Raw genomic sequence first — 23,043 nt, forward strand, 5'->3', positions numbered from 1 at the left:
TTTATTATTTATACCTCGCCCATCTGGCTGAGTTTCCCCAGCCACTCTGGGTGGCTCCCAATCGAATGTTAAAAACAAGGCAGCATTAAATATTAAAAATTTCCCTAAACAGGGCTGCCTTCAGATGTCTTTTAAAGATAAGATAGCTGTTTATTTCCTTCACATCTGATGGGAGGGCGTTCCACAGGGTGGGCGCCACTACCAAGAAGGCCCTCTGTCTGGTTCCCTGTAACCTCACTTCTCACAATGAGGGAACCACCAGAAGGCCCTTGGCGCTGGACCTCAGTGTCCGGGCTGAACGATGGGGGTGGAGATGCTCCTTCTGGTATATTGGGTTGATGCCATTTAGGGCTTTAAAGGTCAGCACCAACAGTTTGAATTGTGCTCGGAAACATACTAGGAGCCAATGCAGATCTCTCAGGACCGGTGTTATGTGGTCCCAGTGGCCACTCCCCCCCCCCACTTTCCCTCCTAATTCTGACTGTGAAAAGTTAAAGTGTGGCTTATATACACGACCTTACGGTATGCAACCAGGAGCACGGGGCAAACAGTGCCAGGAATGCGGCAAAGCATCGCCCACCCCTCGCATTGACCCCTGTGTTCTCCCCTTATATTCGGCTTATATTCTCCCGGTTTATATTCGGGTAATTTTTCTTTTTCCCCCTGCAATTTTAAAGGTGCAGCTTATATTCAGGTGTGGCTTATATTCGGGCCAATAAGGTAACTCAGCAGTGGAGCACCCAATGTGGACATAGAAGATCCCAGGCTCTCTGCAGTGATGTCCCACCAGAAAGAATTCAGCTCATAAGGGAGGATGAAGAAGACCTTTCTCCAAGATCCTGAAAGGCTGCTCCCGTTAGAGTAGACCGCAACTTGTGACCCACCAAGCTGCATGTAGGTCACTAGTCACGAAGAGTGGGCCACTGGGAGCTCAAAAATGCAAGCGAGTGTGTCAAGAAGCTGCCAGAACAGCAATACAAGACTTGTACTATTATTTCTTTGTAAAACACTCCCCTTTTCACTGAATCTGGGTCTCAAAGTAGCTTAGATAAAACCAAGCACTATACAAAATTTAAAACATAAACTAAGCAGCAGAGATTAAGCATCAGAACAACATTTGTGGTGCAAATAAAACCGTTTTGACCATTTGTAGACTGTGTTTGGGAACCAAGCACACATCTCAGCCAATTGCATGAGCTACAAAAGAAACACTTCTTTAAAGCCTAATTTCAGCCTGGGAAAGGTGGCAGGCAAGGACTCCGTGCATACGATGCAAGGCTCTATTTTGGTGAACCCTGGTTTGATGGGTTATGTATCAAGCAGGACTGGACTATCCTGGGTTAAGTGAACCAATAGCACAAAGACGAAGCTTTAAAGAGCTAAACGGACTCAACTCCTGACTTATCTCAAAGAGAATGTTTACGCCAGAAATTAAGTGATACTTCTGAGCGCATTCATGAGGCCAGTGCACCATTTATCATACTTGTTATGGGAAAAGCGCAAGAAGCATAGGGGGGGGATGGGGGAGGTTTATCACCATAGGAACAATTTTGTGAGTCTGTACAGAGGGAAAAAATGCACGAAAGAGAAACATTCGGAAGGGAGCAAAGGTTGAAATGAGTAACTCCTGGAATGCAGCTGAATTTGTATGTGGCAAGCGAAGGACCCAAGATAAGAGCAGAACAGGCTGCTTCGGTTCAAAGCACATGCAGCAGAAAAGTCAAGAACACGCCCACCAAAACCCAGTCAAGAGAAAGAACACATCATGGGGGGAAAGCGAGAGTCTTTGAAACACAAAAGTTGTCAGCAAACTATGCTATGCGAACTATCTTAATATATTAACAGAATACAGCCATGCATAAAGGATAATTAAGTGTTCTGTACCTAAAAGGGACACGGGTGGCACTGTGGGTTAAACCACAGAGCCTAGGACTTGCCGATCATAAGGTCGGCGGTTCGAATCCCTGCGACGGGGTGAGCTCCCGTTGCTCGGTCCCAGCTCCTGCCAACCTAGCAGTTCGAAAGGATGTCAAGGTGCAAGTAGATAAATAGTTAGCGCTCCGGCAGGAAGGTGAACGGCGTTTCCATGTGCTGCTCTGGTTCGCCAGAAGCGGCTTAGTCATGCTGGCCACATGACTTGGAAGCTGTACGCTGGCTCCCTCGGCCAATAAAGCGAGATGAGCGGCGCAACCCCAGAATCGGCCACGACTGGACTTAATGGTCAGTGGTCCCTTTACCTTTACCTAAAAGTACTCTTTGCAAATCCAGAGGCTGATAAAGGTTCTACCAAGATGTTGCTTCAATCATGTTTTTATATCCGGTGCTTCGGATTGCCCACATCAGTTTCTTTTCAAAAAGCAGCCAAAGGAGCCGTGAACCAGTTTAGGATTGCAGCACAAGGAAGAGGAGGGGTTTAATCCCTCAGCTGTGCTTTCCCACTATCTCATTTCCCCCCAATGTTAAGTCCACATTTCCACATCAATTTGCAAGTCCTCGTGAAAATTCACCAGCATTTCTGTATTAATCTTTCGCAATATACAAATTTGTATGCAATTTTGCCCAACACACACATTTTTGCAGAGCAATTCCCCATTATATAGCCTTTTTGTGTACTATTTTCACTAACATAACCATTTTTACACACGCTTTGCCCCAGTACATGAATCTTGTACACATTAGTTGGCTGGAGAACTGCACCAGAGAATTTTGAATTTTAAAAGATGGCTGTGTTTTGGTTCTCTTATTGAACTGATAAACCAGCCTCATATAACCAGCATGTTTGAGCCTAATTAATGCATGAAGGGGTTAATGCCAAAGAGTCAGGTGACCTGCCATGTCATTTCCCCTCACCTTCAGAGGAAATAGGTAACTAAACCTTTGTTCTCTCAGTTCAGGCAACAACGCAGGATGAAACTTATGTTTTCCTATACCAATAGTTCATATACCTTTTTAAATGTGTTTGTTAGAGGGTGTGGGTGTGTTGGTTTGGTTTGTTTTGATTATGTATTTTGTGCTTTCATCTTGTATTTTTATGCTGTGAATCGCCCTGAGATCTATGAACGAAAGGCGGTATACAAATTTTAAAAAATAACAATAAAATAGTTTAGAAACATTTACCACCTTGAAACCAAGCAAAATTTTACGGGCTGTGTGATTTTTCTGTCTGCTGTATGGAAATGCATATGAATCTAACCTTTGGAGAGTTTGTAAGTAAACCATTTTATAACTTACCAAACGTGTGGTCTTTTTATGTCAGTGGAAGTGGAAAACTTCGGAATTCACTGAAAAGGCCACATTTTAAGGTTTTACAAACTATATTGCCACACTTTTACTTTGCTGCAAGTTTTGTCATGTTAAATCTCTGCTAGAATTCTCTCGCCAAAGGGTACTTGTCCCAAACTTGGATGCTGGCATCCAGCATCTAGACAGGGCTTGAAAAGACCATGTTTGAAACTTTGGAGAGCTGTAGCCAGTCAGAATGTAAACAATAGAGGTTGATGGACCAATAACTCAGTATAAATCAGTTTCCCCTGGTTTCTGCTGGCACTCAGACATCAGCCACTGCTCTGGGAATCCCAGTCTCATACCTTCAGTCTACAGAGGCCTGTCCTTCATTGTTCTGAGCCTGTTCAGTCCCTGTTCAGTCTCAAACCAGCTCTCTCCAAACAGCTGTCTCCTTCCCTCCCACTCACCTCTAAAAAGCAGAGTCAGGCTTTTATTTTTAATTCTTGACATACTTTTAGGAGAGCTAAAAATAGTTCCTCCCCCGCATCTGTCTCCTCTTTCCTCACCCCTTTTTTTAATGTTTCTGTGCAATTTTATTGGGTTTTATTTTATTATTCATGGGTTAAAGCTCTCCTATTGCCCAGGAAGTGTGGTCCGATCTCTGAGCCATCGACTGGGCCTATGGAAGGGCAGGATGGCATGAAGCAATATTTTCCGCAGTTGCAAGGAGGATGCCTTCCTAGACAGTCTGAAATCCGAACAAGGAAACATAAATGCACCTCCTTGATGGTAAATTTGCAGTGTGCCCATAGTTTTAATCCAGGAAAGAAATAGTGTCTGAGGTATCAAACTTTCGGAAATGCTGTGTTAAAGGATTCTTCAACCGGTTTATCAAAATCCTAAAGGCTCTTCCAGATGTCCTATTTACGGAGCATTCATCCTTATTTGCTTGCACAAACTTTACATAGAGATTAGATTATATCTAGTACTTTCCTGAGCATTCATTCTTTGCGGTGAAGTTATATGACATTGAGTATTCATCCTGACTTGCTTCCGGAGTGTTTGTAAGCCTTCCCTTTTATATTCATCTCACACTTTTCAATGCATCTCCACATCACTTTCCTAACCACAAGGAAGTCTGATTCTTTTAAAGTGGATTTGATTCACTAGGGAAACAGAGCACTTCAATCCACTTTATAGTTAAGCAAACCTAAATTTCCCGGTATGTGCTGAAATCCCTCCCACAAAATGCTGACAAACTGGAGGTGCCCTAAATCTTTATTGATTGGTTGCTCATCCAGCCACTCTTCTTCAAGTGCAAACTATTGGTGCAATCAAGCATTGATTTAAGAACCTGCAGGACCATCTTACCCCATATGAGTCCATTTGGGGACGTTGGGGTCTACAGACCTGGCATGGTTACAGGTGCCACAAAACACTCATTCTGCAGTTGTAATAAACTGATTTTTACCCAGGCCTATGGCTATTAAATAATCTATGACCTGTAAAAATGTGAGGGAGAGGCCTGATATTATGATTATTATTTTTATTAGGCTGTCTGTCAGTATGTTTTTTTGCTGTTTTTATCAGTGATGTTCTGTAATGTGTTTTTAATGTTGTACACCACCCTGGCATCTTTTGATAAAGGGATGTATATAAATTGAATAAGTAATAATAATAATAATATAATAATAATAGCATTTCATTTAGGCAAGCCTTTCCAAACATGTAGCTGTTAATGTGCTTTAATCTTCTAACTGTTCATCTTACTTTTAAATGTTTCAATTACTTGTGTTTAACTGTTTTTATTGATGGTTTTGATGTTTCTTGTAAACAGCTTGGGAGTTTTATTACAATCAAGCGGTATGTCACTTTTGTTAAATAAATAAATAAATATGAATTATCACCGATGATGCTGTGAATTCCACTGTCTTGTAACCTGACTGGTGGCTGTTCCGGCTTTTGTTGGAAGCCCTCTGCGTGCACTCAGTTTTGTGGGATTTCAAAAAATACAGCTTGCTGAGACATATTTATTTAGATGTTTTTATTTCCCCACCCAAATATGTTCCAACAGAACTTCATCAAGAAAGCATTCCCTGGACTTGAAATTGGTACAAAATCTCTGCTGACCATCATTACTGAGAAACAGCCATTTATGGTTCGGACTGCGAAAATTATATCTTCATAGAAGGCTCGGCTTGTGTTGACCTACAACACATTTGGTCATGTCATGTTTTACTTATCCAACTACTCTGTACAAAAATAAAAGCAATGTTGCTTTTGTCAGAGATTCTGGGTACAGTGGCCAAATCAATGATAGCTTGATTTCTAACAACAACAGTTTATATCATTCTAGTTAGAAATAGTCCACTAGCAAGCCAGCAATTAATCACAAGGTTTAAAATCATAGGAGCTTTCGGACAACTTAACAGAAACTTTGGGCGAAGGAATTGCTACAGAATGTTTTTTTTTTTTTTTTGGGCTTTCTCCTTCTTATTATCTGGAAAGACAGCTTACCTCAACTCAGACGGTGGCAGCAATTGCGGCCTGGTGCAGTTGCCAGGGAACGAAGGAGGAGAGGCAATCTGCCTGCGTGGTTGGCCGACATTAGCATCAGCTGACTGCGGGGCTGCTGGGATCACCCACCAAAAATTTAAATTTGATCAGGCCAGTTAGGGCCCCTGGTGGGTGGGTGAAGATCTGGTGACAGACCTGGAAGGGCCAGTCTTCTGTGGGGTCTGTCAGTCAAACATGGAAACCAGCTGTGCTTCCAGCAAACAGCACAATTGGGAAGCAGTTGTCCCACCTGCTCACCACGTTGTGTGGCTGTACTCATGTATAGCCTTGCTGTATTCAGGGCCAGGGAGGAATTTGCCTGTAGACTTACTGGGCCTGTTTGGGCTTTTGCCTTCCTCATACCAACTGCCACATATTTTTTTTTGGGGGGGGAAGGTATTATTTAAACTTACTGTTGGCTCAATACAGTAAATTGTTTTCTCTAGCACACTTCAATGGCTTCCCCTCAACATGTTTAATAAATCTGATAAATAATAATAATGTTTAAGGGGCAGATCTAACCAAAGTCCCCTGATATTGCCCTTGTAATAATAAAGAAGTGAAGTCAGGGCCACGTGTTTTTAAATGTAGTTTTTATCAGGGGGTTGGGATAGATCCCATTACACAGTCCATCAGCAAAGTCTCTGTTGAGCATTGTATTGGAAGGCTCTTATTTTTAAAATATCCCCAAGCAAGTTGCAAAATATCTAAATATTGCAATTTCTCTTACTTAATCTGAATGTTTTCTGATTCCCCTCCCTCTTTTAATGCTTTTATATGCTTTAAGTTCTGTAACTTTTTGTGGTTGGTAGCCAATAACAGCTGTTCGTCAGTAGACTACCTCAGGAAGTGGTGGCCTTTTAGCAGTGGTGGGATGGCCATCTGTCATGGATGCTTTAGTTGAGATTCCTGCATTGCAGGGGCTTGGACTAGATGACCCTCAGGGTTTCTTCCAACTCTACAATTCTATGATAGTATGATTCTGTGATTCTATTTCCTATATATACTTCCTCATCCATTGGCATTCTCTGTCCAGAAAGTCTTGCCCAACGACATCTTTGCTTACTAGTAAAGGCAAGTAAATGTTTACAGTATTTTCAAACTTTCTCACAAAACTGATCCCTTCCCAACTGCCCCATCCCAACCTGCTTCACTGCAGACAATAGTTTTTATTGAGTTTTAAAATTTGCTTTTGTTGGCTTCTTGCTCCAAGAATTTCAACACCGATAAACAAAACCCCATTGCCTTTAGTTCGTGCCTTGGGAAGTTGGTTTTCTTTCTCCCTGATTGCAGCCTTACAAAATGCACACAGAGGCTTCGGTACCCTTAGAATATTGTTAAAACACTATTTTCCTGTACGAACATGAGGCGGGCACGATCACGGTTTCAAACTGCAGGTCTAGGTCAGAGAACTACTATTGATTGCGATGTACTCTGCGCTGCGTCTTGCTGATTTACAGGAAATTTTATTCAACCCCGGCGCATGCTCTCCATGGCAGAGAAACTCTCATCTCTATTAAATTGCATCTCACCTCAGCTATTTGCAACCTCCGGAATACCAGACAGTAGACAATGATTTTAAATATCCTCATTAAAACTACTCATTATGAGCATCGAGCATTGATGAACAATAAATCACCTCATTAAAAAACAACCTCAGGTACAATTATGTCACTAGAACTGGTCTCCATTGCCGATTCCCTCAATGAGGCATATAGGACTCATTAGAGAATAGCACATTACAAGGCAAACTTGGGAAGACCCAACGTCAAATTTGCCTCAGAATATTAATGCGCGAACTGGGTGGGAATTGGGTGGGCAAGAGATAGTGCATAACACTTTCTCACCTGCTATTTCTTCCCTGCAAAAGGGCATTTTCCAACCATGTCGGCTGCTCTTTTAATCCACAGGTGGGCTCCAGAAGTGGAAATGTGTCCCGCAGGCAAAATGTAGTGAGGGAAGGAAGGATTTGCAGAGGGAGGGTCAGTGAATGTGGAGGGTATTAAGGAGCCTCTCTCACATCTGCCAATCATGTTTCCTGATGCCCCAAGGGTGCCTCCAAACTATCATTGTTTTCAGGTAGGGTTCAGTCCTAACCAGGCAAATAACAGGTGTGCAATTAAAGCTAATTTAGGGCTCTTGTGAAACAAAGCCTAAAAAGGTAAAGGGACCCCTGACCATTATTAGATCCAGTCGTGACCAACTCTGGGGTTGCGGCGCTCATCTCGCTTTACTGGCCGAGGGAGCCGACGTTTGTCCGCAGACAGTTTTTCCGGGTCATGTGGCCAGCATGACTAAGCCGCTTCTGGCGAACCAGAGCAGCGCACAGAAATGCTGTTTATCTTCCTGCCGGAGCAGTACCTATTTATCTACTTGCACTTTGATGTGCTTCCGAACTGCTAGGTTGGCAGGAGCAGGGACCGAGCAATGGGAGCTCACCCCGTCGCGGGGATTCGAACCGCCGACCTTCTGATCGACAAGTCTTAGGCTCTGTGGTTTAACCCACAGCGCCACCCGTGTCCCTAGAAACAAAACCTAATTTCCCCCAAAATATTGGACTCCTTGTGATAAGCAGAGTGAAGTTGCCAATGAATGTGCGGGATAACCCTTGCTTCCTGCTACACCATCTAATTCCCACCACGAACAAAGGAGGCTGGATGCTCATTAAATAGCAGACCTGGTCTAATCTCTCTGCAAACAAAGCAGGCTGAACGCTTCTCAAACAGGTCATGGGGAAGCGCCCCCACCGCCGTTCCATCTTCAGCTATCCTCACACTGAATCTTAATACTTCTAACAAGCTCCATTCCTGGAATCTGTCCTCTCTGCTGGACACGCACCTTGAACCTAAACCCACCAACTGTTTAAAAATGAAGTTTGGTGGAACTAAGCCATTGGGCTTTGAACTGTGGCTGTAGTTCTTACTTCTTATGCAATCAAATGTTTGGAAGGGGGAGGCAGAATTTGGCTTGCTATTGTTTTTAAAAAAGCTTGTCAATCTAAATTTCAATATATATTTTTTGGACTAAATGCTCTCCCGGTTGTTAAGCTACATACCGTATTACTTACAGAATGTTTAATGGGAAACAGTAAGTTGGAGTCACTGCTTACTCTTAATTAGATGGCAATTTTATGGGTATTTCCCTAGCGCTACATTGACTACAGGAAAGAAGCTTAAAAATTATACACACAGGAGAAAGATAAAGCTTATAGGATTTTCCAGGTCATGGCTTCAGCTGAATGGCAAATGAATGCACAAGTAAAGCAACCCTACAGAAGCTAAGGACTTCAGGTGTAGCAGTATTTTATTAAGCTCCAGTAAAAATCAGAAAAGGAATCAAAAGCAATTCTTCCAGGGTTTAATCAACCTTGCTTAGTCAAACTCAGTCTGTGTACACACCATACATTTAAAGCAGAAGATTTTCCCCAAGAGGAGCATGGGAACTGTAGTTTAGCCTTCAAAGAGCTACAATTCCAAGCACCCGTAACAGACCTCAGCCTCAGACTTTAAGGATATGTATTGCTCAAGGCACTGTGAGATCAATCAAAGCCAAGTCCCTACGCTGACAGTGTAGATGAGGTTTTATTTATCTATATATAGAAAGATGAAAAATATTTACACTATAGAATGGGATATGACCTGTCACATTTGCAATAAAAAACATTTAAAACAATCATGCTTCTTCAGAGAGGCAGAGAAAAATAAAAGAAATAAGATAAAACAGAGGGTTGAAAAGGGAAGGGGACAAAAGGAGCAGGAATTTCAATTATCTGTGAATATAACTCTGCATCTTAATTGAGGATTGATTGATTGATTGATTGAGGATGCTAATTTATATCCATGAGAAAAGTATAATGGCAATGTATAGATAATCATAGGAACAAAAAAGACTGATCAGTGGCCAACTTCTCCCGCAACTTGTTGGGTTATTTGAAAGTAAGCACCATTGACATCAATAGGAGAAGATGTAAGATTAGATAGATACTTATTCCAGCTCTACGTTCAAACTTAGTTCTAGTGTGGGCATCCAGATCCATTTTTAGAAACTCGCAGTACAGAGAAAATAAAGGCAGAAAGAGAGCAACAGAGTCAGCAATGGAAAAGGAAGTGAGTAATCTCCATATTTCTGCATAATCATCATAGGATTGGGCTGTGCAGCACAAGATAAGCTTTGCAACAGGCTGGCTGTGCTTCAAATGAATTGCAGTCCAGAACTTACAAACAAGGCAAGTCTGAAAGCCCAGTGTTTTGTGAATTCTAATCTTCAGACTTTAGTTGGTGGTTGTTGTTTTACTTCTGAGTAAACATGCACAGGGACGCGGGTGGCGCTGTGGGTAAAACCTCAGCGCCTAGGACTTGCCGATCGCATGGTCGGCGGTTCGAATCCCCGCGGCGGGGTGCGCTCCCGTCGTTCGGTCCCAGCGCCTGCCAACCTAGCAGTTCGAAAGCACCCCCGGGTGCAAGTAGATAAATAGGGACCGCTTACTAGCGGGAAGGTAAATGGCGTTCTGTGTGCTGCGCTGGCTCGCCAGATGCAGCTTGTCACGCTGGCCACGTGACCCGGAAGTGTCTGCGGACAGCGCTGGCTCCCGGCCTCTAGAGTGAGATGAGCGCACAACCCTAGAGTCTGTCAAGACTGGCCCATATGGGCAGGGGTACCTTTACCTTTTAAACATGCACAAGACAGAGTTGCAAAATCTGGAATAATTTGAGTGGCTGCTATAGTCCTATCCAGACTTATTTAAGTGTAAGTTCATTGCTTTTGAGCCACTGTGTTTTGGAGAGCGGCTCGGGCCCACTACCCACCTTCACTGCTTTCGAAAATAATTAAGTAGACTCTGCAAGTTCTGTTCTACAAAAGAGCAGTTGCTATAATTGGTAGTACCCTGATCTTTGTTGCCTTTCTCATATATAAATGCTTTAGATGCTCAACAATTATTTGACCAATTTCAAATCTCTCCCGCTTCTGTTCCTGGTGGAGAAGGACACGCAACAGAGCATTTTGTTTAATTATTTATTTTAATGGTCTGCTTTAGCCAAAAATATGAAACCCCAAAAGGCTGCCAAGCTTTTCTTATTAGTAACAGCCTGAGCTGGACAGCGTGACATTTCTCCCACCGTTTCATCCAACCCCCTGCCATCACTGGACACATCACACTTAATTATCCATAAGTGAACATTTGACACAGTGTGGAGAACTGGGCTCTGAGCAAAGGCCATGCTTATTTTTGAGAGACTGTTTATGGGTCTGAAAGTGTTCTATTCCCAACATACCCAAGGGCCTCTGTAATTTCAACCCATTTCCCAAATGGCCCACAAAGCCCAGAGCAGGGGCCTTTCTCAACTGCCACTGTCGGATCAAAGCAGAAAGATCTCAGATCTTAAGAGTGCTAGTTGGATGGCTAAAGCATCATGTGCCATTTCGTCCCCCATATTCCCAGAGCTCAGTGCCAGAAACTGTGTGTTCAAGTGAGAGAACAGAATGTTGGCCCAATACCGGAGAACTGAATTCTTCGTGATTCACAAACAGAGACTACAAGGATGAAAGACCTGTCGGGTGAGGGAAATCTGAGGCTCTTTTTAATGTTTAGCATTCCAGCCAAGAGACAAGGACACACATTTGAGCGAACGTTAAATGAAATTGTGAGTCTGCTCAACGTCAGTTTTGATGGCAGTGCTTCCACCCTCAGCCCTCCGGCAGTGTAATATTTCTCCCCATCATGACTGTACAACCTTCTACAAATTTTCATGAAGCTTCTCCTGGAAACACTTAACAGTAGAACAAGCGCTTTCCTTTTGGCATTTTTAAAATGAGTAGCAAGGTGTAAAAGCTCTCTCGAATCCCCTTTATGGGCCTCTAATATAATATGTAAGATTATCGCTCCAATGCAACAGTTATTTAAACTCAAGATTCTGCTACTAGGTATGTCAGTGTGCTGTACCAATTGTTTTTATTCATGTATTGCATTAATATCCCATTGCTCTTCAAGGAGATCAAGGCACTGCATGTAGCTCGCTTTCCCCAAGTTTAACTCCCAACAAGATAAATCAGGCAGAGAGACAGAGACAGAGAGAAAAGGGCCCTCAAGTGTTTTCATGCCTGAGTAGGGATTTGGAAAAGAAAAAAGCCTCAAAATAAAATGTGAGGGGTGTGTGTGTGTGTGTGCATATGTGGAACTTAAATAAAATGCAGAAATGCCCAGCGATTCTAAGAAGCCAAAACAACAACAACAACAAAGCAGCGAAGTTTTGAAATCAGTGGTTAAAATCAGTGCCGTTCTTAAAAGATTCAACCTGCCATCTTGATTCAAAATGGAGTCAAATCGTAGCCAGACACAGACAAAACCTTTAGGCGCTAGGCAATAATGTTCCTTTTTAACCAAGCCTTTGTTTGATTTTATTGACATCCTATGCCTTTTTAAAACATGGTGAGGTTTTATTTGGGGGGAGGGGTGTTATTGGGTTGTTGCTTTTATTTTGATTATGCATTTTGTGGTTTTATATTTCGATTTTATTCTGTGAACCACCTTGAGACCTCCGGTATATAATATAAATTCAACAAATAATAAGAGTATCAACAATTCTGGTTGCAATATTGTGAGAACAGAAAGACAAACAACTTTCCAAAATGTATAGCAGATTTCTAGTGAGGAAACACCTCTCAGCTTGTTTTTCATCCAGACAGTCTCCTCTGAGGGCAGGTTATTTCGGCTGTATCATGACGTTGGCACGATCCAATCATGCCCTCATGAAGTATATGCCATTCGGAGTATACTGCATCTCCCCGAGAATCCACAGGCCTGTCACCTTCCAGTCAGGAAGCTGAGCCTGAGCAGAAACCCACACAGCCCAAGGCACGTAACATAAGGAGGTGGCAGAGTCCCTGAACAAACTATCAGAGATGCTCGTGCCAGGAGCCGGAAGAATCATCCTCCCCCAGAGGAGGCCTCTGTGCCTGAGTCTGCAGTACAAGTGCTTCAGAATACAGTGAAGGAATGGCAGACCGGATTGGACTGGCGGCCCCAGGGGTATTGTTAAGGAATAACCTACAAGGCCCTGCTTCTTCTCCCCAGGCCCTAAGCTCTGCAGGCAACAGAATGGGTGGCATTAGGGATGTGTTTCTTTTTTTTTCCTTCTACTTAAATAAAAGCAAGTTGGCAGCTAAGCTGCATTGCCATCGCTACCAGAGACGGACAAATCAGCCCATTTCAATTTCTGTGTGTCATTTCCCCCCAATCTCAAATTCAATTTTCCACACTTCTGCAGCTTTTTGCCATTCTTCTCCTTTTTACAAATGCTCATGAAAACTCACCGCCATTTTACTGCGTGTTTCTCCTAACAAACACATTTTTATATGTAATTTCAGCCAATACACATATTGTTACAAGCTGATTCCCTAATACAATGCTTTTTATATATATGTAATGTTCAATAAATATATGCATTTATTAATATACACTTTCCCCTAATACAATGCAATATTTGCACATTGGTAGTTGTTGTCATTAATAGTCATAATAATATTTACCCACCCTTCACCCTCACGTCCCAAGACATGTTACATTTGTTTGGAGATCTACATTGCACAATTCAGAGACGCTTGAATTCTTCAAAGAATAATTCTGTTTCTGTGTGCATGTTGCTACGGGAAGTGTGAATTAGGTCTACTCATTGAAATGCAAACAAAATCAAATTTCTCCCACATCCCTAACTGCAAGTTTAGGTTCAGTGCTGCTGTGCATAGGGGCGGACTTTGGGCTCTCAAATTTCAGTGACAACCTGTGCGACACTAAAATTGGGCACCTCCTGCCTCTCAATGCTGCCTCTACAGCTTTGTTTTGGTGCCCCCTGCAACCACAGTGGCTGCACCACCCTAAAATTGTCTGCTGCAGCCAACTGAAACCTCAACTGCTCCTGGGAAGGAAAGCAGTGTCATTTCAGTTTCTTTTTGAATATACAACATCCCAGAAAAAGAAAAGGAAATGACATCATATCCCTTCCCAGAAGCCCTAACGGTTTCAGTTTCATAACAAGCTATGCAGAGAAGAGAAGCAGCTATCCTTCTTTGCTGCAATTTCAAGGCAAAGGAACAGCCACAGCACCCAGTAGTTAATAGGAGGAAATATGGCAATAAGTTTCTTCCTCTCCTGTCTTTGCACCTTATTTCTTAGCTTCAGATGGCAAAAGAAAAGAAAAGGCAAACAAAATAGAAATCTATACAAACGAAGGTCTTGGTTTTTTGCTACTTCAAATTTTCGAACCAGGCCATGAGTGAATATATAACTTTTACCAATTCTAAACCCAGGAAGGTAAAGATGTGTTTTGCTCCAAATATACTTCTTTCTGCGTTTCACTTCATTTTTGGGTCCTCGGGTTCTAAGTTGATCAACAAAGAACAGATCAATCTCGTCGATCTGAGGTTGTTGTTATGCACTATTTAATCACAAAAGACTGCAAATAACAATAATGTTTTTATTGACGTACTTGGGGGGGGGGAATGAAAATGGAGATGGAATTTTTTTTTGTGATTTCTGTATTCAGAAGCCGTAACTGCATCTTTGCAGAAAAGTACTGCAGATAAAAAAGAGTTTCTGAACTCTTATTTGTAGATCCTTTAAATAGTAATTGTAGATCCTTTTAATAGTAATTATAAAGTTGCAAAGAAATAATAACTTTCCACTGGATATTTCACAACAGCTTCCAATTACAGGCAACAGAGAAGGGTGTGCAATAGGCATGTCTTTTGTGAAGCAGCTGACACGTTTCTCAAGAGCAAGACATGCAACACATCAATAGGGAATGACAATAAGCAAAGAAAGCAGTTGACATTACACCAGAACATAAGTGAAAGCAAGTCAGTTCTTACTTTGAATGGGGAAACTGTTAATTGCATTATTCTCCCCCCCCCTTTTTCCTCCAATGGGCACTCATGCTAGGATGCAAAGTAACATGCAAACTAACAATTAAAAAAACTTGTTCCCTTGTGAAAAACATATACCTGCTTTCCCAAGTAAATCCAAACAACAGGCAATGTTCAGCATCATTGGAATTAATAGGGAAAGCTTTGCATATCCCTAATTAAAAATGCTAAGTGGCTATCCAAGATGCTATTAAAGTTCAATGAAGCACAACCATTAGTGTGTTGGGTGATTTTTTTATTTTAAAAAAACCACGTTGCCATCTATTCTTTCACTTTTCTCATTTACAGCCACTGACAGCTGTCAAATTAGCGAACGTAATTCATTTTGGAAACCATCAGAGTCTAAACAAGTTTTGACAACTAAGCGTGAGGAATATTGGGGGAGAGAAGGAAGGGACAAAACATCCAGAATTTGAATCTGGGATTTTTATACAAAGTCTGCAGACAACAGCCAAGTGTCAAGTTTGTTGTTGTTGTTGTTGTCGTCGTCATTCAGTGATTGCGAATGATGGAAGAATTAGAGTCCCGAAATTATACCTGGCAGATGTCCCTCATGGTTCAATAACCTTCAGGCCATTCCATTTGAATTTTAAATGGGACAAAACAACAACAAACAACAATTCAGGGCTATGAGTTATGATGTTAAATGACTTGGCTAGCATCAGACCTGTTGATTTCATAAGGTGAAAAAATACATATGGATTTTAAAAGATCTCTTGAGTGAAGCAATTTATTAAAAGCCTTTCATCAGTGAAAATTAATTTAAACTATTTAGGTGAGGAAAAGCAGCTGAAGGAGGGGACTGGGGGAGAAGCAACACTCCGTAAAACGACTCCAGCCATGTAAAGCAGAGAACAGTGCCTATCACCCCAGCGGATCATTGAGAGATCGCCCAATGTTTTGTCTAATTTGGCCTTTATGAAATGTTGTTTCCCCCTCAGTTTTACGGATAGTGCTTGCTAGAAGACTCCTTGATCTGCCAACAAACCTTTTTTTTAAGCAGGCTAAACGTAACAGTATTACCTTGTCTTTATTTTCAGAGCCAGACGCTTCAAGTTTGGTTCGGATCACGAAGGGTGTCGACAGCCTCAGGAGGACTCGCTCAAACGTGGCGCCAATCTTTGGGGAAACGATCTCAAAACAGTCTTGGAACCTCAGCGTCTTGTGAGCATCGCATCTGAGCTGCTTGCGAAGCCCTTCCCCTAACTGCAGCACTAGCATGCTGGGGTCAAACATCAGGTGGAAGGGGAAAGCGCGGCAGAAGTTGCTGATGCTTATCCTCAGGTCCGAGGGGGACTGGGAAGTGCCTAGAGGAAGTGCTTTTGTGATGTTTGCATTTTCGCGCTCTTTGATGACGAAAGTCAGGCAGCTGCAGTTGCCCGGGTTTGAGTCCTCGGGGCACAACTTGTCGTTTGCAATCGGCTCCACTTCAACTTCCAGTTGGTAGATTTTCCTGGCCGCCGCCTTGACCATACCCACCATGGCAAAACCAACAATCTGATGAGGGTGGAAGTAGTGGAGCATCAGGTTGCCTTCGGGGAGCTCTTTGCATAGGAAAGAAGGGGATTCCGAAGTGGCCTGCCTTCCAAACGAAGTCCTGATGTGCTCCAGCAAAGCGTCAAAGCCATTGAAGAAATCTTGCAAGGTGCCACCCACGGCTCGGAGGACCCGCTCATTCTCGTCAAAGCAGATGTTGAAGAATTCGGCCCCAAATTTCTCCTGCAGTTCTTCAAACTTCAAGCCTGCACAGCAACGGATAGCACATATCAGCAAGAGACCACTGTTGCACAGCAGTGGCTTTGGGGGGAGGGAAGTGGGCCAATTCAGGGGCTACTAAGCCAAGTTTGGCAGGAGTGATCAGACCTATGGCCACCTATTGAAGAATATGGTTTTAATGGTTGGTCAGAGACTATGTTCCTTTTAGGTTCCTCAAATGGAAAGGGGCAGAGGACCAAAGCCTGAATTCCTTATCCCTCCAACTGGGCCAGGCCCAGTACATTTTGCTGCCTGAGGTGAAGGACAAGATGGCGCCCTGCCCACATTCCATGTACAGAAGCTGACTGGACTGGCATTTGAATCTGACTTCAATGCTCCGGAGAGCAAGAGGCTAGTTTAAGAGGTGTATGGCAGGCCTGTGGCACACACAGCTAGAGATTTGTGGTACACAGAAACCTATGAGGGCTACCACTGTTGCCCTCTAATTCCTGTCACACAAGGCGACTGACTCACCCTGCTATTTGTAGGGCTGGACCTGACCAGAAAGTAAACTGATTGCACATTTTGTTATCACAGACACAACGCCCTTCACATATCTCTCTCTTTTTACCAGAGCCACAATCCTAAACCCACTTAACCTGGGAATATGCCCCACTGAATTCAATAGGACTGAGTAGACATGGTTAGGATTGCACTGTAAGTTAGCAATTTGGGAAGACAGGCAGTACTCCATAGGAGGCCAGACTTGATGAGCTGACCTCCAGTCTATTGTCTTTGTCTGTGAGGTGGACCTCAGACTGAGCTATGGTTACATACCAACTGCTAGAGGACCAATGAAGGAAATGAAATCTCCTACCCACCACCCTTCTCCTCCTGTAATGCTCAGAGAACTGAGAACAGCGGCTTCCACACTGTCCTCAAGCACTACCCACCTGAAAGACACACCAGGAAGATAGTGATTAGATAGACGACAGTACCAGCAAGCTATAATTTAAAACAAAAATGTATGCAACCTTTTCAAGCTCTTGTCACAGAAGCTCATGCTTATGATTAAGAAAATGTTCGGAATAGCAAGAACTGACACTGTCAAATAAGAGACCACTGAATGACAACGTGCACCAAATGTTGTCTGGCTTGGGTAGGCTATTACCTTAAAAGGTGACTGCTAAAGGACAGCCTGCTTTAAGATGACTGCTTTGTCATTTGCAGTCTGAGGAGTGGCTCTGTTGAGCATTTGACCCTCCGGTCGCTGTTATCTCTTAAGCTGAACAGAGTCTTCTGTGCTCAGAAGCGGCAAGAAGGGGAAAACTGAAGTTTCCTAGGAACCACCAAATATCTTTCTAGCAATGGCTTTGACATTTGCAAGTGTTCTGCAGGCAGCTTCTTGCCTAACAGGGCAAGGAATGTTGAGAAGGGTTTCCAAAGGTCCAGTCTCCATGGAGACCGTCCCTCCCACTCTCTGCTAATGCCAGCCTTCCTTTCACTTAGCAAGGATATGCAGGGGCAGGAAAAAATAAAACTACCTGCCAAACAGCACTGACCTTCAGTGGCCTTGAGGAAGGAGCATAGTCTCAGTGGTAAAGCCTTTCCTTTGCATGCAGAAGGTCTTGGGTTCAATCCCTGGCAGCTCCAGGTAGACCTTAGAAAGATTCCATGTCTGAAACCCTGGAGAGCTGCTGCCAATCAGTGCAGACAGTAATGAGCTCAATGGACCAACAACGTGAACTGCTTCACTTTGGAGGAAAACGTGGGACATTTACATTAACCAAGCCTTACGTTCCCGAGCACAATTCAAAGTGTTGTTGCTGACCTTTAACGCCCTAAACGGCCTCGGCCCAGTATATATGAAGGAACGTCTCCACCCCCATCGTTCTACCTGGACACTGAGGTCCAGCGCCGAGGGCCTTCTGGCTGTTCCTTCACTGCGAGAAGCCAAGTTACAGGGAACCAGGCAGAGGGCCTTCTTGGCAGTGACGCCCGCCCTGTGGAACGCCCTCCCACCAGATGTCAAAGAGAACAACAACTACCAGACTTTTAGAAGACATCTGAAGGCAGCCCTGTTTAGGGAAGCTTTTAATGTTTGATGTACTAAGATTTTAATATTTTGTTGGAAGCCGCCCAGAGTGGCTGGGGAAGCCCAGCCAGATGGGTGGGGTATAAATAATAAATTATTATTATTATTCATAGTCACACAATTATGCACCCATGCATTCAAAGGTGACTGGCACAGGTCTTTCATTGGTAGACTTATTTGCGTAAGTTAGGAACATCCACCAATCTGCTAAGAATGTCTCTCTCTCTTTCTTGTCCTCTGGAAAGCAGGAGGCATTGCATAGGTTTCCTTGCAAGTGCAAATTCCCACAGTTTATACCTGGGGCCTTCTGTATGCAAGATGGATGATCTACCACTGAGCCATGGCCCTTAAGATGATGGAGAAAACACAATTAGTTGGATCTGCCTATCATTGGCTCTGGTCCCATCTGCTGCTAATATCCCAGACTTCCACACAGTACCTGAGAGCATCACTCACCACCAGTCATAACTCTGCCCTGACTTCATGATGTGGATGGGACTTGAGAGGGGTAACAGGCAGAACTATGTCTGGCAATGCATTGGCTCTGATTTAAGAATCCCCTGTGCCACATGTTTACGTAACAGGTTGCAGTTTTCATACGCAACCTGCTGATATTCTCTCCATGCTGAGAGAACACCATGAAGGAAGCTTGCAGAACCAACCACAACTTCTCCACACACACACACCCCTCCAGAATCTCCCTAAATAAAACGTTAACAAATAATTATCCAAGAATGAAAACAACAGCAAAAGACCACGTCATCCGTTTATACCAGAATATTTATTTCCTAAGGGTATGAATTAGCTACTTGGTATAAATATTCAGCAGCCCCAATGATATCAATGGAATCCCAATGGAGAAGTAAGAACAACAATCTGGATGGCACATTGTCTTCTGAACTTGGGAGAGGAGTGCAATTAAAAAGTTTCGTGCCCGCAGGCAAGAAACAATAGGGTAGGGTTGATGTGGGAGGGTGGGAATTATTTGTCCATATCCGCAGGGAGAAAAAGATTATAATCCCAATGCAGTCCCCTAAATGAAGCTCAACACTTACAGCGTTAATGGCTTCATAAGGCCTTACAGCAAAGCTATCCCCCAGTCGTTAAAAAGTGCACTGCCTTCTCCTCTACCAAGGTTTCCCAAACTTGGGTCTCTAGCTGTTTTTGGACTACAACTCCCATCATCCCTAGGTAGCAGGAACAGTGGTCAGGGATGATGGGAACCGTAGTCCAAAAACAGCTGGAGACCCAAGTTTGGGAAACCCTGCCCTATACAAATCAGCCCGTCAAGTGAGGTTATCATATAGTGGGAAGGCCAAAGTGGTCCCCCCTCCAGAAGTTGCTGGACTACAACCTCCATCATCTGTGACAATTGGCCATGCTGGTTAGGGCTGATGGGAGTTGGAGTCCAATGTTATCTGGAGGCTACTACTGCCATAGACCCTTCTATGATTACTGGGTGACTTTTCTGTGGTGGTCTATGAGTTATAGAACTCCCTCCCCCCACAGGCTCCTGAAAACATCCTTTTTTAACTTTAGATGTCAGGTTAAGTCTACCCTATTGAGTAGAACTTTTCGTAATAATAAATCAACCTGCTTTAAAGGAAGCATCTTGCTGGCTTTGGTTTTTAAGGTTGCTTTGCTTTAATCTGTTGTTGTGGGTATTTTTAATTACGCTTTCATACTGTTAAGCCTCGGAGATCATAATGGTGGAAATGATGGGATATAAGTTTCTTAAATAGATTTAAAAACACATGGAAGAAACAAGGTGTCCAAGCCTGAGCACCCCCACTTCAAACATGGCACAAAGAAAGTGAAACCATGCTTAACACTGGGGAGGGAAAGGGTAGAAGCATGCTTTCACAAAGCTGGTTCCTGATTTAACAAAACACCAGATTGCAGGAAGTCAATATTATGTCTCCCCTGGACCAGGAATGCCAGTTACTGCAATTACAGTATATCTCAGCCTGCAACCTGTACTGGAATTGTTTTTAGAAGTTCTATTGTTTTCTCAACATGAGTCTGACCAAACTGCGGGAGGCAGTGGAAGACAGGAGTGCCTGGCGTGCTCTGGTTCCTGGGGTCATGAAGAGTCGGACACAACTAAACAACAACAACAACATTGTTTTCTCGTTCATGTGCTGCTGCCCTAGGGTACTTTTGGAGGAAGTGCAGGATATATATTTAATAAACAAATAATATTTTTTTGTAATTTAACATAGTAGCTTAATATCCCCGTAGTTAAATATTTCTATCTCATCCCCGCCCCTGTTTCCTAATCCAGGACTTGTCCATGGGATTGACTCCAACTGCAAACTATGGAGAAAGAGATCCATACATGTGGAAATGTTGCTGGAGACTTTCCCCCACACCTGTTCCTTTGCACAAGATTTTTTTCCAATAAATCCCATGACTCAGCCCAGCCACAGTGACAACATTCTACACCTATGGGCAGAGTTGGAAAACATGGGCTGTGAAATAGAGCAGACCAGCTCCTAAGGCACAAACACATGATAGAAATCTTCAAGGGTCTTTGCAAGACACAACTTGGGGTGGGGAGCTATTTGGTGGTTAAATTCGCACTCTTAAAAATACGCATGCAAGAGGCAAAGATATTAGTAAACAGTGAGAATTTCCTTGCATAGCTTTCGACACACTATAATGTTAAAGTGTGAGAATCGCAAAGCACAATTGCGGAGGGGGTGGGGAGAGATGTTTTAGCTGCTTGCAAATTCCTGGAAGGCACTAAATGAGCAACCTGCCAGGAATTTCTCCCTCAGAAGCGTAGGGGTGAGGAACCTGTGGCCCTCTAGAGGTCGCTGTGGCATCTAGAGAGCAGAGACTGTGCAGTTTGGGAGAACAAAAGTGTACGCACTGGAGAGGGCAATAAAAGAGGAAGGAAACGGGCCAAGAGACATCCAGGTGAAGAAGGGGCCACACTCAAAGTGAAGCGCAAAAACAGGGTGCCTGGAAGGCAAAAGCAGGAATGCCTGCTTCCAGAACTAGAGAGGGGTCCACTTAAAAAGGCCTTTAATCATGCAGAATGGAAGACAGACAACAAGGACCGACAGAGCACAGTTAGGATGGAGTGGGAGTGAGCTTTCCACACCCACAGTAGCAAAATCCCATAGCTTCTAACTGTGAACATTTCATCAAGGAGAAGCAAAACTCTTCCAGCCCTAGAACGTTTAGAGCACATGTATAAGAATCTGAAGGAGCTTTTTGAGATAAGCTCACCTATTATCTGACCCACAACTTCTTGACAACGAGCAACACCATTTACAAGCACTAGATTGCATCCAAAAAACTAAATAATCTATCCAAGGCTTTGCAGCTTGTCAGCAGGAAAACAAGAGTGGGCAGCTATGCCCTGATCCAGCAATGCAATATAGAGCCCCAAAGCATAAGCTGAGGCTGTTGCATTCTCTGCAAAGCCATGGCATATACACCGTGTACATAGTAGGGAATGCTCAGATAGCATCCTTTACCAATCAAGGGCTCTTACTCCAATGGGGTGTGTCTATATGCATCAGGACCCAGTAGATATTTGGCCATCAGGCTTGGGATTTTATTAGTGGGGTCAAATATGTTGGTATACTTCAAAAAATGGGGAGATGACAACTGAGGAGGGCAGCTACTTTTCTGCCCCAATTCCGAGAGGCATCTAGCTAACCACTAACAGTTGGGACATAATGTTGACTATAAGGCAATGATTATAGCTGCATGGAAGCAACCTCAGCATTACCAAGCTGAACTCTGTAGAATGGGCCTCCATGGAAGGGAAAGCTCAGAAAACAAGAAGGGAAACTCAGAAAAACGTATTCTGCTAATGACACAAATGTACACGGTACCGAGTATATTTGCTGTACACTGGAGGATTCCTGAGACATCTTCAGTTTCGTCATTGCCAGGGCGGTCTGCATAGGAGCACCGGTTGGAGAGGTTGTGGAAGTTCTTTTCAGCATCCCTGTAACTAGAAAGAAACACAAAACTGGTGCATGAAAACAAAACAAAAATAAACTGGCATCTTGAATGACTGAACATAAAGAAGGACAAGCCTTCTCAGGAAGAATCAGCATGGCTTCTTCAAAGGTTAAGTTCTGCCACGTCCACATTTTGAGTTATTACAGCATGCCAGATGGGAGTAATCCAGGAACTTTGGACTTCCAAAATATCCCTCCTCAAAGGCTATGTGTAAACTTAGCAATCAAGGGATAAGAGGAAATGTGCTCTCATTGATTGGCGACTGGCTAAAGGACTGGGAACAGAAAGCAGCAATAAATGATTAGTTAGAGCCACTGCCCAAGGATCTATACCGGGACTGGGGCTATATAAATCTCATAAATGACTAGCAGGACCTGCAACATAATGTTGTGGCGCATCCAGTCCTCTAAGAAGACTCCAAACAACCTGGAACAGTAATCTCAGAGTGCTGTTCAGACCTTTTGGAGGAGTTTGAGGAGGAGGGAGGGTAAAAGGACCACACCCCATGACCTCCCCTTGCTAGGCAATACAGCACTAGGAGGCTTCCAGCTTCAAACGTGAGCCCTATA

The 23,043-nt window shown here is 43.3% G+C and overlaps 1 protein-coding gene across 1 annotated transcript in view; it reads right to left on the reverse strand.

Annotated features, from left to right (window-relative positions):
* Nucleotides 1–23,043, reverse strand: part of GUCY1A2 (guanylate cyclase 1 soluble subunit alpha 2) — a 145,021-nt gene that overhangs the window by 98,103 nt on the left and 23,875 nt on the right. Inside the window, exons 3-4 of the mRNA XM_053385738.1 lie at nucleotides 22,342–22,463; nucleotides 15,724–16,442 (exon numbers count right to left, since the gene is read on the reverse strand). Of these exons, the coding sequence (XP_053241713.1) occupies nucleotides 15,724–16,442; nucleotides 22,342–22,463 (841 nt within the window). The remainder of the gene's footprint in view (nucleotides 1–15,723; nucleotides 16,443–22,341; nucleotides 22,464–23,043) is intronic.

The sequence above is a fragment of the Podarcis raffonei genome, chromosome 4 (genome assembly GCF_027172205.1).
Source record: "Podarcis raffonei isolate rPodRaf1 chromosome 4, rPodRaf1.pri, whole genome shotgun sequence".
Classification (NCBI taxonomy): Eukaryota; Metazoa; Chordata; class Lepidosauria; order Squamata; family Lacertidae; genus Podarcis; species Podarcis raffonei.